General features: G+C 64.0%; 1 protein-coding gene across 6 annotated transcripts in view; it reads right to left on the bottom strand.

Annotated features, from left to right (window-relative positions):
* Positions 1-13,140, bottom strand: part of AGAP3 (ArfGAP with GTPase domain, ankyrin repeat and PH domain 3) — a 56,499-nt gene that overhangs the window by 5,485 nt on the left and 37,874 nt on the right. For 3 of the 6 annotated variants that reach the window (XM_025291820.2, XM_044947066.2, XM_025291825.3), the window contains 3 exons: positions 9,592-9,696; positions 3,246-3,414; positions 4-123 (listed from right to left, as the gene is read on the bottom strand). In XM_025291820.2, the coding sequence (XP_025147605.1) occupies positions 4-123; positions 3,246-3,414; positions 9,592-9,696 (394 nt within the window). The remainder of the gene's footprint in view (positions 1-3; positions 124-3,245; positions 3,415-9,591; positions 9,697-13,140) is intronic. The other 3 variants (XM_025291823.2, XM_044947065.2, XM_044947067.2) reach the window with 1 other exon arrangement.

The raw sequence follows: 13,140 nt of genomic DNA, 5'->3' as shown, positions 1-13,140 counted from the left end.
TACCTGGGGGCAGGGCAGCGGCCTCAGTCCACGGGTCGGCGCTGGACACAGAGCAGGCGCGCTGGTGCAGCCCCTCGGGGCGCGGACCGGCCCAGGCTGGGCTGCTGGCCGGGTGGGGGGTACCTGGGGGCGGGGGGGGGGTGGGGGGAAGGGTCAGATGGGGAGGGGCCCCGGGAGAAGGGTGGCCCACAGGCCGTCCTGAAAGCACAGCTACCCAGGGACAGAGCTTGAGAAATGCCTGCGGGACACTGGCAAAAAAACGAGGCGTTCCTGGGTTCACCGAGTACTGTGCCAGGCTTGCCAGAGAACCAGGGTGGGGGGCTCAGGCCAGCGTGAGACCTCATGCTCACCTTGCTCCCTGCATACGTCATGTTCCCCCACTCCACCCCACCCTGTGAGCAGAGCCAGAAGTTGTGGGGGGGACAGTGGGGCTGACTCCCCGTCACAGCCCGAGCCGACCCTCCTGGTCAGGCCCTGAAGTCCACACTCCAGGCCACACACGCCGTGGGCTGTGCCTCAGCTCTGCTGCCATTCTGACGAGAAATAAGTGTATCAAATTCAAGTAATTATGTCTAATTAGTATTAGTAATTATCCTGTTGGGCTGCAGAAAATTAATCTTTCGTTTCCCATCGGGGGGAAGGACGGCGGAGCCAGGGGAATGGGGCGGCAGCTCCATCCAGGAGTGCCGGGGCGGTGGCAGGGCCCTCCCTGGCTCATCAGTCACCATGGACAGCCCCGGGAGGTGATTGCAGATCTCTCGCCTCAGGCCACTGACCTGAGATCCCGCAGGGCCTGAGGCCAGGAGGCCACAGCCGGCAGGCAGGTCTAAGGACCAGCGGCCATGCCCAGGGGTCTGCACAGACAGCAGGATGGGGGGAGTGGCTGGGTGCTGGGTGCTCGTGACGGGCAGAGACCCCTGGGGTTGAATGAGCCTGACGGAGGGGGCCCCCCGACCAGCCCCAAGAGCACAAGGGGCAAGTGTCTGCAAGAAGCCAGGCAGCCCCGAGTGGAAGCGCCTAGAAGGGAAAGGAACAGGCTGGCCGTGACACACCGATGCTCTGGGGCCCGCAGGACGCTGCAGGGTGGGGTGAGTTCTGTTTCCTGACACCCACGGCAGGAGCAGACACACAGCAAGTGCTGATTAACACCCGTGCGGGCCAGCCCCTTGCAGCCACACGCTGAGGCCCCGCTCTCCAGAATCCTGCCCCCTCCTGCTCCACCTAACAGGTCCCTGCCAACTCAGCCTTTCTTGGGGTGGCCTCTCCCCCGCTCCCCCAAGCCTGGTCAGGAAACCTTCCAGGGGAGCAGCAGCCTCAGGGCCGACTTCCCACCACCCCCTCACATCTCCCCTGAGGTTCCAGGTCTCACTCCCCCCCACCCCAACCCCACCCAAAGACACCACAAGGCCCAAACCTCCTCCCCCAAAGCCCCCCAACCCCAAACCCCGAGGGAGGGCGGGCGCCTTCCCTTTTCTTTGTTAATTCTCCCCTCATTACGCCTGCAATCCCACAATCGGTGTGCACTGTAATTGTCGAATTTGATGCTAATGATTAATGAATTAAACATGGAGCCATCAATTAGTCCTCAGAGGATAATTCTGCATAAAGCAGCGGATAATGTAATTACAGTAACAAAGATAATGAGATGTTAACATCGCCCGGTGAGCGGAGACGTGTTGTGAGTGTGCGCGAGGTCGCTGGCGGTGCGCCGGGGGGACGCGGGGCCGGGGGGACGTGGCGCCGGGGGGGACGCGGCCCCAGGGGGCGGCCCGGCCACGTGTTCCAGGGACACTGGGGAGCCGTCGGTGGGCGCGGCCGGGTACGTGGGGGAGTGGGCCGCACCCCTGCTGCACGCACCACTTCTGCTCCCCAGGTGGGGGCCTTCGGGGGACGTGGCAGGACACAGGGTCCCGGGTGTCCCTGCTCCAAGGAAGCAGCCAGCGGCCCGGCCCCCCTGCTGCCTGCCTGCAAGCAGGGCTCCCCTTCCATCCACTTCCGTGTCCTCTGCCCTCTGGTGCCACCTGAGAAGCCCTAGGCCGGCCCCACCCTGGGCTGCCCTTGCTGTCCCCGGGCCAGCGAACCCGCCCCCTTGCCCCCAAGCACACCCCCGCCGGCAGCTCTGAGCACCCTACCCATCTTTCCTGTTTTCCTGTCCTTAGCGTCCCTCTCTTCACCCGTCCACTAGTGCACTCTCTGCCTATTTCAAGGGCCTCGTTCTGAGCTCGGGGAGGCTGAGCGCAAGCACAGAGCTGCCCCAGTCAGGCGCATAGGTTCAAACCCCCCTCTACCACTTCAGTGGGATTTTGGGTGCTCAGTTGCTGAGTCGTGTCTGACTCTTTGCGACCCCATGAATTGTAGGCCACCAGTCGCCTCTGCCCATGGGATTCTCCAGGTAAGAATACTGCTGCCTGCTCAGTCACTAAGTCGTGTCTGACTCTGCGACCCTCATGGATGGCAGCCCACCAGGCTCCTCTGTCCATGGGATTTTCCAAGCAAGAATACTGGAGTGGGTGGCCATTTCCTTCTCCAGGCGATCTTCCCGACCCGCGGACTGAACCTGCGTCTCCTGCGTTGCAGGCAGGCTCTTTACCACTGAGCCTCCAAGGAAGCCCCTCTGGGGGATTTTACAGACAAGTTACTTAATCGCTCTTAATCTTTGTTTTTCCATCCGTAACATGGGAACACGATCTCGACGTCAGGGCTAGCACACCCGGCACCCCTCGATCAGCGGTGCCGGCGCCCCTGACCCCTCAGCGCCTTCGGACAGGGCGGCACCCTAGCAGGGTGGGGACCCTTGCCTCAAACAAGCACCATCTTTCTCTCTTGACTGCTGGACGAGGCGGTGTCCACGCTTCTGAACAAAGACCCCACCTCGCACTGCAGAACTGAGGACGGTTACCAGGTTCGCCCCAGGCAGCTCGCTTGGCAAGCGTGGCTGAGCTGTGGCCCTGGTTCCTGTGCTCCCATCGCCTACCCCGCTCCAGACACTGACGCCACCTGTTGGCATGAGGCTACCCGTCCCTGCTTTGATCCACCGGGCTGTCTGCTGGCCACCTCCCCTACTGACCCCACGAGGACCGCATTTTGGCCAACGAGTTAGTGGGGCTGATCCTGAAGCCTGACACTTGGTGCGAGCCTGCCCGGAGCCCTGAGGATCCAGGCTGGGCGCAGACCCCTGACACCTACCTTCCCAGGCCCCCTCCCGTCACAGTGCGCCCCACGCCCCCACCTCAGCAGCCTCTCACCTGTGCCCCCGCCCAGCTGTGTGCTACTCCGCTCCAAGGCCAGCCCGTTGGCCCGGGGGCTGGTGCCAGGGGCTGTGGCCGGCGTGGCTCGCGGCAGGCGCTTCCCGGGTACCTTGACGGTGGTCCGCAGCAGGTCGATCTCCTTGCCGTGGATGTTCTGCATGTAGTCCTGGGGCCACGTGGACAAGACGGGGTTGGGGGGGAGACTCGTTAGTACAGGTCACTCTTCTGCAGCAAACCCCATCCCAACCCTCCCGACTCCCGGGTCTCTCCCCGCACTGCCCACGTTTGTGGAGCACCCCCCAGCACCCCCTCTCCAGGTCTGCCCGCGTGTGGCTCTGGGGGCTCCACCAGGAGCAGGGCAGGGGCCACAGAGGGCCTGGGGCCAGGAGTGACGCCCGGGCTCCTTTACAGAAGACGGCTCGGGAGGCAACGCAAAGGAGGCCAAGTATTGACCAGAGATGGGACTCGGAGAGAGGCCGGATGGCCGAGGAGAGGGACCGACAGGCCCCTGGGGACGTGGATGTTGGGGCTGCCCCGGGCCATGGGTGGCTGGTCACCAAGGACCCCAGCCCTATTTGCAGATGCTCCCACCACCACTTGGGGCCTCGGGAACTTTTACAGCCTAGAGCAGCGCCCAGTCCTTAGAATGTGTATAAGCTGCTCAGTCCTGTCGGACTCTTTACGACCCCGTGGGCTGTTCCCCGCCAGGCTCCTCTGTCGATGGGATTCTCCAGGCAAGAATACTGGAGTGGGTGGCCATTCCCTTCTCCAGGGGATCTTCCCAACCCAGGGATCAAACTCAGGTCTCCTGCATTGCAGGTGGATTCTTTACTGTCTGAGCCACCAGGGAAGCCCTGGTGCCTAATGATAAATATTTGTCGAATAGTTAAAGGGAAGCCTTCTATTCTTTCTACCGTCCTGAGGAACAGTGAGCCAAGAGCAAGGTTCCAGATACCAGTGGACATCCCAGCGGCAGGAACAGTAACCAACGCTAATGTCACACGTCAGCTGCCCAGCCACGCGCTGGGGTCCCCCGCGCGACTGCTGACATTATGCTTCTATTTCACGCACTGCCTCACGTGAGTGTCCCGACAACCCAGGAGGACGGTGTTACTGTGCCCGCTTTACAGATGGAAAAACAGGTTATTCTTACAATGGATGACCTGCCCAAGGTCACAATCAGCAGGTGACAGGGCCAGACTCAAACCCAGCCTATTCAGGTCCCCAAGGAACCTCCTCTTTAGCCCCGGAGCGGAACCAGCCCTGCCTTCATGTCAGCACCTGGAGGGCTGGACATGGACGAGGCGGGTAGGGACCCCAAGAGCGGGAGCGGCTGGGTGCTGACCCCATCATGCCTGCTGTCTTCACCTCGCCCTGGGCGGGGGGTGGCACCTGGCAGGGTGGGAGGTAGGATGGGGGATGCAGAGTGGAGCCCTGCCCTCCCTCTGGCTTCCCTCTGCCCTCCCTCTGCTTAAAACCTTGCCCAGCCCAGCCCGGTCTCCCTACTGCTCTGATCTTGGGTGCTAATCCCTCGTCCATGGCCCTGGCGAGTTCCTGGGCGGTCCTTCCTCAGGGGGCAGAAGCCGGGCCAGCGGCACCAGCTTAACTCTGGAGGGAATTTCACCGGCTGAACTCGGACGGGCTCCTCTCCTCCGTAGTCGGGAGTGCCTCTGGGACATTTTGCATCCAGGGCACTTCCCTGAGCACTGGGCTCAGCCTCCAGGTCCCAGCCCTCTCACCCCACCCACAGGGACACCACTTCCTGTCCCCAGGCATTCTCCTGCCTTGCCATCTTGCAGCTTCAGGGAAAAGGGATGATGTCCTCTGCTTAAAAGAGCCAACGGGGAGTGCTGGCCAGGGCGGGCTGACCAGGGGCTCAGGGCCGACCCTCACCCTGTGAACGACTGAGATGACCTTGAGGAGAAAGGGGTCACCTGGCGCCAAGGAGCCAAGAGAACGCGGGCTTCTCCAAAGAAGAAAAGGAGTGAGATCGAGGGAGCAGAGAGCCCAGCATCAGCCCTACTCCTGCCCCCGGAAGGCTGGAGTTCCCTGAAGGAATCACTGGGGCCAGCGGGAGGACCACGGGGAGGACGGGGCACCCTGATGCCAGCATGCAGGCCGACTCCCAGAAGCCTGGCCGGGCCTGTGCATGCTAACTCACTTCAGTTGTGTCCAGCTCTTTTGCGTCCCCATGGACTGCAGCCCACCAGGCTCCTCTGTCCATGGGATTCTCCAGGCAAGAATACTGGAGTGGGTTGCCATGCCCTCCTCCAGGGGATCTTCCCAACCCAGGGATCGAACCCGCGTGCACTGCATTGCACATGGATACTTTACTGCTGAGTCACCTGGGAAGCCCTTCAGAAGGCCAACAGGGGCCCTGCCAGCCAGAGAGGAGAAGCACCCTGCCCTGCAGCTCTGCCCTGTGTCCGTGGCCTTCTGGTGAGGGACGGGGCTGGGTGCCTAGCCTTGGGCATACCCTGCTACCAGGGTGCTTGGTTTGTGTCTCAGAAGCACAGAACAGCATCGCTGAGATGTGGACGAGGGCAGGCTCCACCACAGGAGGGCCCCTCCGCCCCAACCTCCCACCCATGCTCTGCTGAGCACTGCCAGGGCTCTGTCCCCAGCCCGAGCCCCTCCCTGTGCCCTGGTCCCTTCCCCAGTCAACTCCGCCCACCCCCATTCTAGTCACTGCTGGCCTTCTGGCCTTGCCTAGCACCCAGGGTGCACCCCACCATCCTGGCGGTCCCCGCACTCCAGGCCCCCACGGCCCTCTGATTGGCTCCGCACGCATCCCATCCCGGGTCCCCACGCACAGTCACATCTCAGCTCGAGACGACTGTCAACAGCTGGCAGGGCCGAAGACACAGCTGCCGTCCCTGTCCCGGGGGCGGGGCTCGGGCTGCTCTAGTTCGCAAGGAGGTCACAGCAGCTGCAACAGTTTCCAGGCTCTGAGACAGCCCTGGGCTGCCCAAGCTGGGATGCGGGTCAGGGTGGAGGCAGGGGAAGCTGACCCCAGGCCAAGAAACCAGAGCCGCTCGGAGAGACTCCGTTCAGGACCAAAGAGTCAGACACCAACGGAAGGGGGAAAGCAGCATGGACCACCCAACAGGCCAGCACCCAGCCAGCTCGAGGGGTGGTGGGGGACCAGTTCTGGGCCCCCCGAGGAGACTGCAACGGGTGAGCCGGAGAGGCGGCGGCGGACAGGGTATCGTCGGGAGCGTTTCCCTCCGTCAGCAGAACGGGGGAGCTCCACGGCGGCTCGGGAGAGCGGTCACCACGGCTGCCTTTATTACCCACCATCAAACAGCAATTTCTTCCCCAGCCTCCTCGCTAATTACCCAGCCAGCGTTCTCATCTCGTTTTATTACTGGAATTAACAACGAGTTCAGAGCGTGGAAAGCTATTAAGATGTGTGATTAAGCCACATTCAATTAGTTTCTACAAACAATTTAATTGATGTTGCAGATAGAATTAACAGAAGGTGATTGTGTGAATGGCTCCGCTGGCTGCAAAATGGGGGAGGCTGTGGCGGGCTCTCCTGGGCCTCGGCAAGGACTGGGCGTGAGGCTCGAGACTTGCCCACCAGCCCTTCCTCCGCACACCCCTCGGGTCCCACCAGCCCGACCAGCCTGCTGACCGATAGGCGAGTCCCCAGCACCCCTGCCCTCGAGTCTCCTGGTAGGGGGAGTGTGTGCCCTCTGGAGTTCCCGGAGGGCCTTCCTCCACCAGCTTCCTAACAGGAGGGTGCCTCCAAGGGGAGCAGACGGCTCCCAGGGAGAGCAGGTCCCTGCTCATTGCTGGCAGCTGGGAAGTTTGCTCAGGTTGGAAAGTTTGCTCAGGTTGGAAAACACGGCCAAGGCGGGTAGAGGCAGGGAAGCCAACAACAGGAGCTCGGCGGCCACCAGGGAGGGACACCAAGAGATGAGGAGCAGACGAAGAGAGACAGCCTCCGTCAGGAGGGACCTTGGACCCCGGGGGGCATGCACGGAGACCCTGGGCTTGGCCTCACTGGTGCTCTCACTGTTACCACGGTTTTGAACCTGGTTTGGGTCTCCCGGACAAGAAGAGAAGCGTGGACCGGGCAGGGAAGCTGCCATCTGCACGGAGGGCCAGGTGCCTAGGGCATCCGGCATGGGTTGGGGAAGGATGTGCACTCGGAGCCCAGAAGCAGGGTGCAGCGACTAAAGGGCTGACTGACGGGGAGGCCACGCGCTCAGCCTCTCCACCACACCCGCGGAGCCGGCGGCCTCTTAGATTCACCTCCCAAGCAGGGACAGCGTGGAGCCAGCGTCACCACACCCCAGCCCGGCACACTGACCACACATGGTTCCCAGGCATGGCAGCCACCCAGCTGGCCTCACTTGCTCTGATGGTACCTCTCCAGGGATCCTCAGGCAGCCTGGAGGGGAGGCGCTCATGGATTGTGCAGGCAACTCTGGGTGATTCTTACAGTCCAAGTCTCGGGGAGCCAGCTCACTGGTGAGCCACCGGCTGGGTGACCGAGGAGTCGACAAAGCCCACCGAGCCTCCGCTCTCTGGGTTGTTAGTGAAGTGAAAGTCGCTCAATTGTGTCTGACCCTTTGCGACCCCCTGGACTATACAGTCCTTGGAGTTCTCCAGACCAGAATACTGGAATGGATAGCCTTTCCCTTCTCCAGGGGATCTTCCCAACCCAGGGATCGAACCCAGGTCTCCTACATTGCAGGCGGATTCTTTACCAGCTGAGCCACAAGGGAAGCTCGACAATGCTGGAGTGGGTAGCCTATCCCTTCTCCAGGGGATCATCCCAACCCAGGAACTGAACCGGGGTCTCCCGCCCTGCAGGCGGGTTCTTTACCAGCTGAGCCACCAGGGTAGTTGCGCGTGAAAATAGCCACCCCACAGGGTCTCTCCCTTCCCCTCTGCACCAGGCCCTGTCCTCCCTGTCCCCAGACACCCCCCCTCCCAGCCTCCTCCTTCCGGGGCACGGGGCCTCCCAAGGGGCATGAGTGCCCAGCCAGGGCAGCAGGAGGCCGGGGGCAGTGAGGACGCAGCAGAGAGGAGAAGGCAGGCGGGTCTCACGGGTGGGGAATGAGGCCAGACGGGCTCCCGGCCCCGCAGCTGGGAAGCGCCGGGGCAGGAGCTGTGGGCGCTGGGCCCAGGAGGCCCAGCCCCTCTCCCTGGGGACACTGCGGTCCTCTTCCTGGTCGGGGGGTGGGGATGCGGGGAGGGGGGCGTCCCTGCTTCCTAGGACACCACGCCCCTCATCAGGGCTCTGTGGGGAGCCTTGCCACCTTTGGACTCAGCAGGACACATGGACTCGGCAGGACTTGGGGAAGAGAAGGCTAGAGTAGGGGCAAGGATGGTGCCCAGGAGCCTCTGTGTGGAAGCCCCCGAGGTCGCCAGGCCGAGGCCCCTCATCTAACCAGCCCCCCAAGCCGGTATCCAAGCACCAGCTCCCACCTGTGGAGTGAGAGGGCCCCAAGCTGAGGGGAAGGGCCGGGTTGACTGGAAGGGCCCACCCCAGGCCTGTGGGCTTCCTCGGGGTCCTGGGCGCTGCCCTCAGGGGGACTGGGCTACGGCCAAAGCGTGGACCCCAGTTCCTTTCGGCTGGGCCCCCTACAACCCCTGTGCCGACTCAGGGGTGGGCAAGGGCCCCTCCGAGGCTGGCCCGGGAGCCTCCGGGCCCGGGGTGGGGCCGGCCCACGTGCTGTGCTCGAGGGGCTTCGCGGGAGAACTCATTAGGCCCGCAGTGGGGTGGTGACAGAGATGGATTCCGGTGGCAGCTGTGCGCTGGAGCCACGCGGTGAGGGGGGGGTGTGGGAGCCGCCACGGGGGCCACCCCAGTCACCGCGCCCCACCCCCTGCGGACCCCTCTGCCCAGGCCCCGTGCCCCCACGCGCCTCGTGCCAAGGGGGTCTGTCCCGGCCCCAGGCTCCCCCCAGCGGCCCTGGCTTAACTGCCCTCTTGCGCCCCACTGTCCTGGGAGCCCAGAGGCACCCACACATGTGGCACACGTTGGCAACACCACCTTCCCCTCCCCATCCATGTAACAGGCCCTATCCAGCTCTTAAAACAGCTCCAGTGGAGGAGGGAGAACCTGACTTGCACACCAGTGCAGCCCTGGGGGCAACCGCCTGGAGGATGGGTTTACTCCAAAGGGCCCGGCCAAGACTCAGAGCTTCCAGGCACCAGGCTTTAGGGTCCATGTGGCCCTCAAGCCCCCAAAGCGAGGGCCCTTTCCCAAGGGCAGGACTTTCTGAGTTCAGGCACACTTCCCTCCAGCCCTGGAGTGCAGCCGCTCCACGTCCGCCTGGCCCCCCACACCCAGCCCGCCCCAGGTGCAGCGAGCCCCCCCACTCACGTGCAGGCTGGGGTGGTAGGTCAGTAGCCCGTTGTCACATAGGGTCACATACTTCTTCTTCCACTCCTTGTTCAGGGACTTGCCGCTCCTCTTGAGCAGAATGCCCTGGGGACAGAGGCCGCATCAGAGATGGGAGCCAGGCGTGGGGAGGGTCTCAGCGCCCGCAGGCCCCGTGGGCCTCCACCCCCATCCTCCCAGGTCACTGTGCGTGTGGGCATGGAGACGCCGTGCGGGATGGGAGCTGAACCGGGGAGGGCCACCCGAACCAACCCGTCCACGGGACTCAGGGCCCCCCCCCTCCAGTTACCGTGGACCACTGTCCCATGGGGGGCGCCATCCACGGGACTCAGGGCCCCCCTTCCAGTTACCGTGGACCACTGTCCCGTGGCGGGGGCACCCCCTACCCCAGGTTGTGGGCCTACATCTGCAATGGGAGGCAGGGGTCTAGATGGCCTCCCAGGATCTCCAGGGGTGGGGTGGAACACAGAGACCTCAGGGGACCCTGGCCTCCTAACCCCTGTGGTAGCCCCAGAAGAGGGCAGACAAGCACCTGAATGTCCCCAGAATACCCTAGTCTCCCCAAAGCAGGGAGTGGGGAGTTCCAGCCATCCAGATCGGCAACCAAATCTCCAATGGGAGCTGAGAGGATGCTGGGTGTGGCACTTGGATGAGCCCCAGGATAGACAAGGGTCCCACGAGGGCCGGGATTTGGGAGTGTTGTTCATCAACATCCCCCCCGCCCCCAGCACAGTGTGAGAACCCCTGGTGGACGGTGGAGAAAAGCCAGCAGAGACCCTGCGGCTGTCAGACAGTGGGGAAAAGCCAGCAGAGACCCTGCGGCTGTCAGACAGTGGGGAAAAGCCAGCAGAGACTCTGCGGCTGTTGGAGGACCCCACCAAGGAAGACTGCCCACAGCCCCGACAGTCTCTGCTGCCCTCCCCTAGCGAGGACCCCTGGTGGTCCTGCGCCCACTGCTGGCTCCTGAAACAGCGGCCAGCACAGGGGACCGGCCAAGGATGGAGCCGGGGTCGGGACAGGACACGGACAGGCCCAGCAGCAGGTTGCCCTGGACCAGCATCGCCCCTGTGGGCCCCCTCCCCAAACCTGGGGTGCTGAGAAGAGGCAGTGCTCCCCAGAGATTCCTACACACCACTCCTGGGGGAGAGCCCCACAGCGGGATGGCCCGGCTGGGGGTGGGATGGGGCAGCACTCCGAGTGTCCCCCAGTGTACCCACCCTGCCCCACAAGGGGGTCACAAAGGAGGAGCTTAGGGCCGCTGTGCTGGCCTCTCCTTCAGGAGGGGGGCGCCCTGCCCTCAGGCAGGCTGGAAATGGGGGTCAGGAGACTCAGTGTGATAGAGTGGGGGTAAACCCCGATTCCAGGATGCCCTCCCCTGCTCAGGCCTCTTACTAGGAGGCTCAGCCCTGAAACGGCCAGGTTAGCGAGCAGGTGGCCTGGGATTCCCACATCAGGGGCCGGAGGTGGAGGCCAGTCCCTCTTTTCAACAGGTGTTTTAACCCCTTCCTCCCTCATCCTCCAGCTGGAGGAGGTGGAGCCATCTAAGGACACTGCAGAGACCTGGTCCCCTTTTCTCAGGAGCAGCTTCTGAAGACTAGGGGCGTGAACTGAGACCTTCCCTAGACAGTAGGGTGTCTGGAACATCTCAGAAGGCAGCAGGCTCCTGTCTGGTGGTCCCTGAAGGAGCCCTGGTGACTGGCCTCGGGGGCGTGGCACCCATCCCCTCACAGGCCAGGAACGTGGACACAGCTCAGCTGCTACCTCTCTGCTGACTGTGGACCCCGGGCCCTGAGGACTGGGGGCCGGGACTCTGGAGAAGGCAGCCCAGGCTCCTCTTGCTGCTGTGGGTCGGGACACGGGGTGGGGGTGGGGGTGGCGCCCCATCCCCTGCCTCCCTTCCCACCTGCTCCCTGAGCCTCCGCGGGAGATTCCACCAGGGCCTCTGTCCCAAACCCCTTCACGCCCGGAGCTCCCTTCTCGGTCCCTTCACCTTTACCGGGTGCCCTCCTGGTCCCCCCAGGCTCAGGCCACCACCACCCCCACCCCCACCCCCCCCCCACCCCCGCCTTCTGCCACCCACGAGCTCTTTACATCCCCAAGTCCCGGAAACTGCCTGAGCCTCCGTCTCAGACGCGCAGTTCTCAGACACGCAGACTCACCTACGGAGCACCCCCCGCCCACCCCCTCAGCAGGAGATCAGGAGTCAGGATGCCGGAAGCAGCGGAGGAGGGCAGACCTGTTCTGCCCGAAGTCTCTCCCCTCCTCCACCGGCCCCTCTCCGGACCGTGGGAATGAGGCTCCGGCGCGCGTTAGCCGGGGGGTGTGGGAGGAGTGCCCGGGCCTGGGGGCGGGGGGCGGGGGCGGCGCGATCGCGGCTGCAAGGGGGGCTTGGCCCGCGCCCACGCGCTCCGCCTGGCCCCGCCGCTCACCTGCCAGGGGCTGCCCGCTCGGCCCGGCCCGGCCCTCCCCGCGCCCCAGGGGCGCCGGCTCCCCTCCCCGGGCAGGCCGGCTGCGCACGGCGGCGCAGGAAGCAATCTGGGGCGGAATGTGAGCAGTGCGCGGGGGCGACAGCCCCCAGAGGACCCGTTCCCCGCCGCCTCCCGCCCGGCTCCGCCAGCCGGCTTAATTGCGGAGTCCGGATTGATTGGGAATGCAAATGGCAACTGAAATGCAATCTCCACTCCCAGCAGGAGCAGGGGGAGGGGGAGCGAGGAACCGGGAGAAGCGCGGGACAGGAGGGCTGGGAAAAGGGGTGAGCCAGGCCCGGGGCGGCGGGGAGGGGCGCAAGGAATGGCCACCAGCCCAGGCTACAGGAGAGGGTGCGGTGGCACCCCATCCCGACAGTAGGCACATCCCCAAACCGCCCCCCCCCCCCCACTGTGTGATCCCTGGTGCCTGTAGACAGGTGTGGCAGCTCAGCCTCCTGGCCAGGCCCCTCCTTCTGAGGATCCCTGAGTTTAGAGGGGGCCTGGAATCCTCAAGTGACCTCACTGACCCCTCCAGGGGGACTGGAGCCTCAGGTGCAAGTTCACGGGGCTTCATCCCCCACTACACAGACCCTCTTTCCCCTCCCTGTGTGGGATTCAGGGAGCAGATAAATTAGGGCAGACCCCAGCCAGGAAGCAGGGTGCTTTTGGGGCTAGACTGATCTCAAAGCAAGGATGGGTGGCTGGGTGGGGGAAGCGTTGCGTTTGTTGAATGTTTGCCTGTGCCTGTGTGTATACTCAGAAAGCACACGCCACAAAGCAGGGAGTGACAGTCCTCTGCCTGGAGCAGGTCCCCATTGCCTGGCCTGGCAAGAGGCCCTTCGAGGAGGCCTGGGTTGGCACAGCCCCAGAGACATGCCATCAACAGGTTTCTGGGCCAGTTCTGCGCATACAGTGAAACAGGGAGGAGACAGCCAGCTGCCCGCCCACCAGGAGGGTCCCTGGGGAGCATCCCTTGGTGACACTTCTGGAGGACTGAAGCATACCCAGTGCTCCCCACTGTGTCCTCTGGGCCCTGAGACACTTTCGGAGTTCTCCATTCGCC

The sequence above is a fragment of the Bubalus bubalis genome, chromosome 8 (assembly GCF_019923935.1).
Source record: "Bubalus bubalis isolate 160015118507 breed Murrah chromosome 8, NDDB_SH_1, whole genome shotgun sequence".
NCBI classification, from domain to species: Eukaryota; Metazoa; Chordata; class Mammalia; order Artiodactyla; family Bovidae; genus Bubalus; species Bubalus bubalis.
This window is presented reverse-complemented; position numbering and strand designations above follow the sequence as displayed.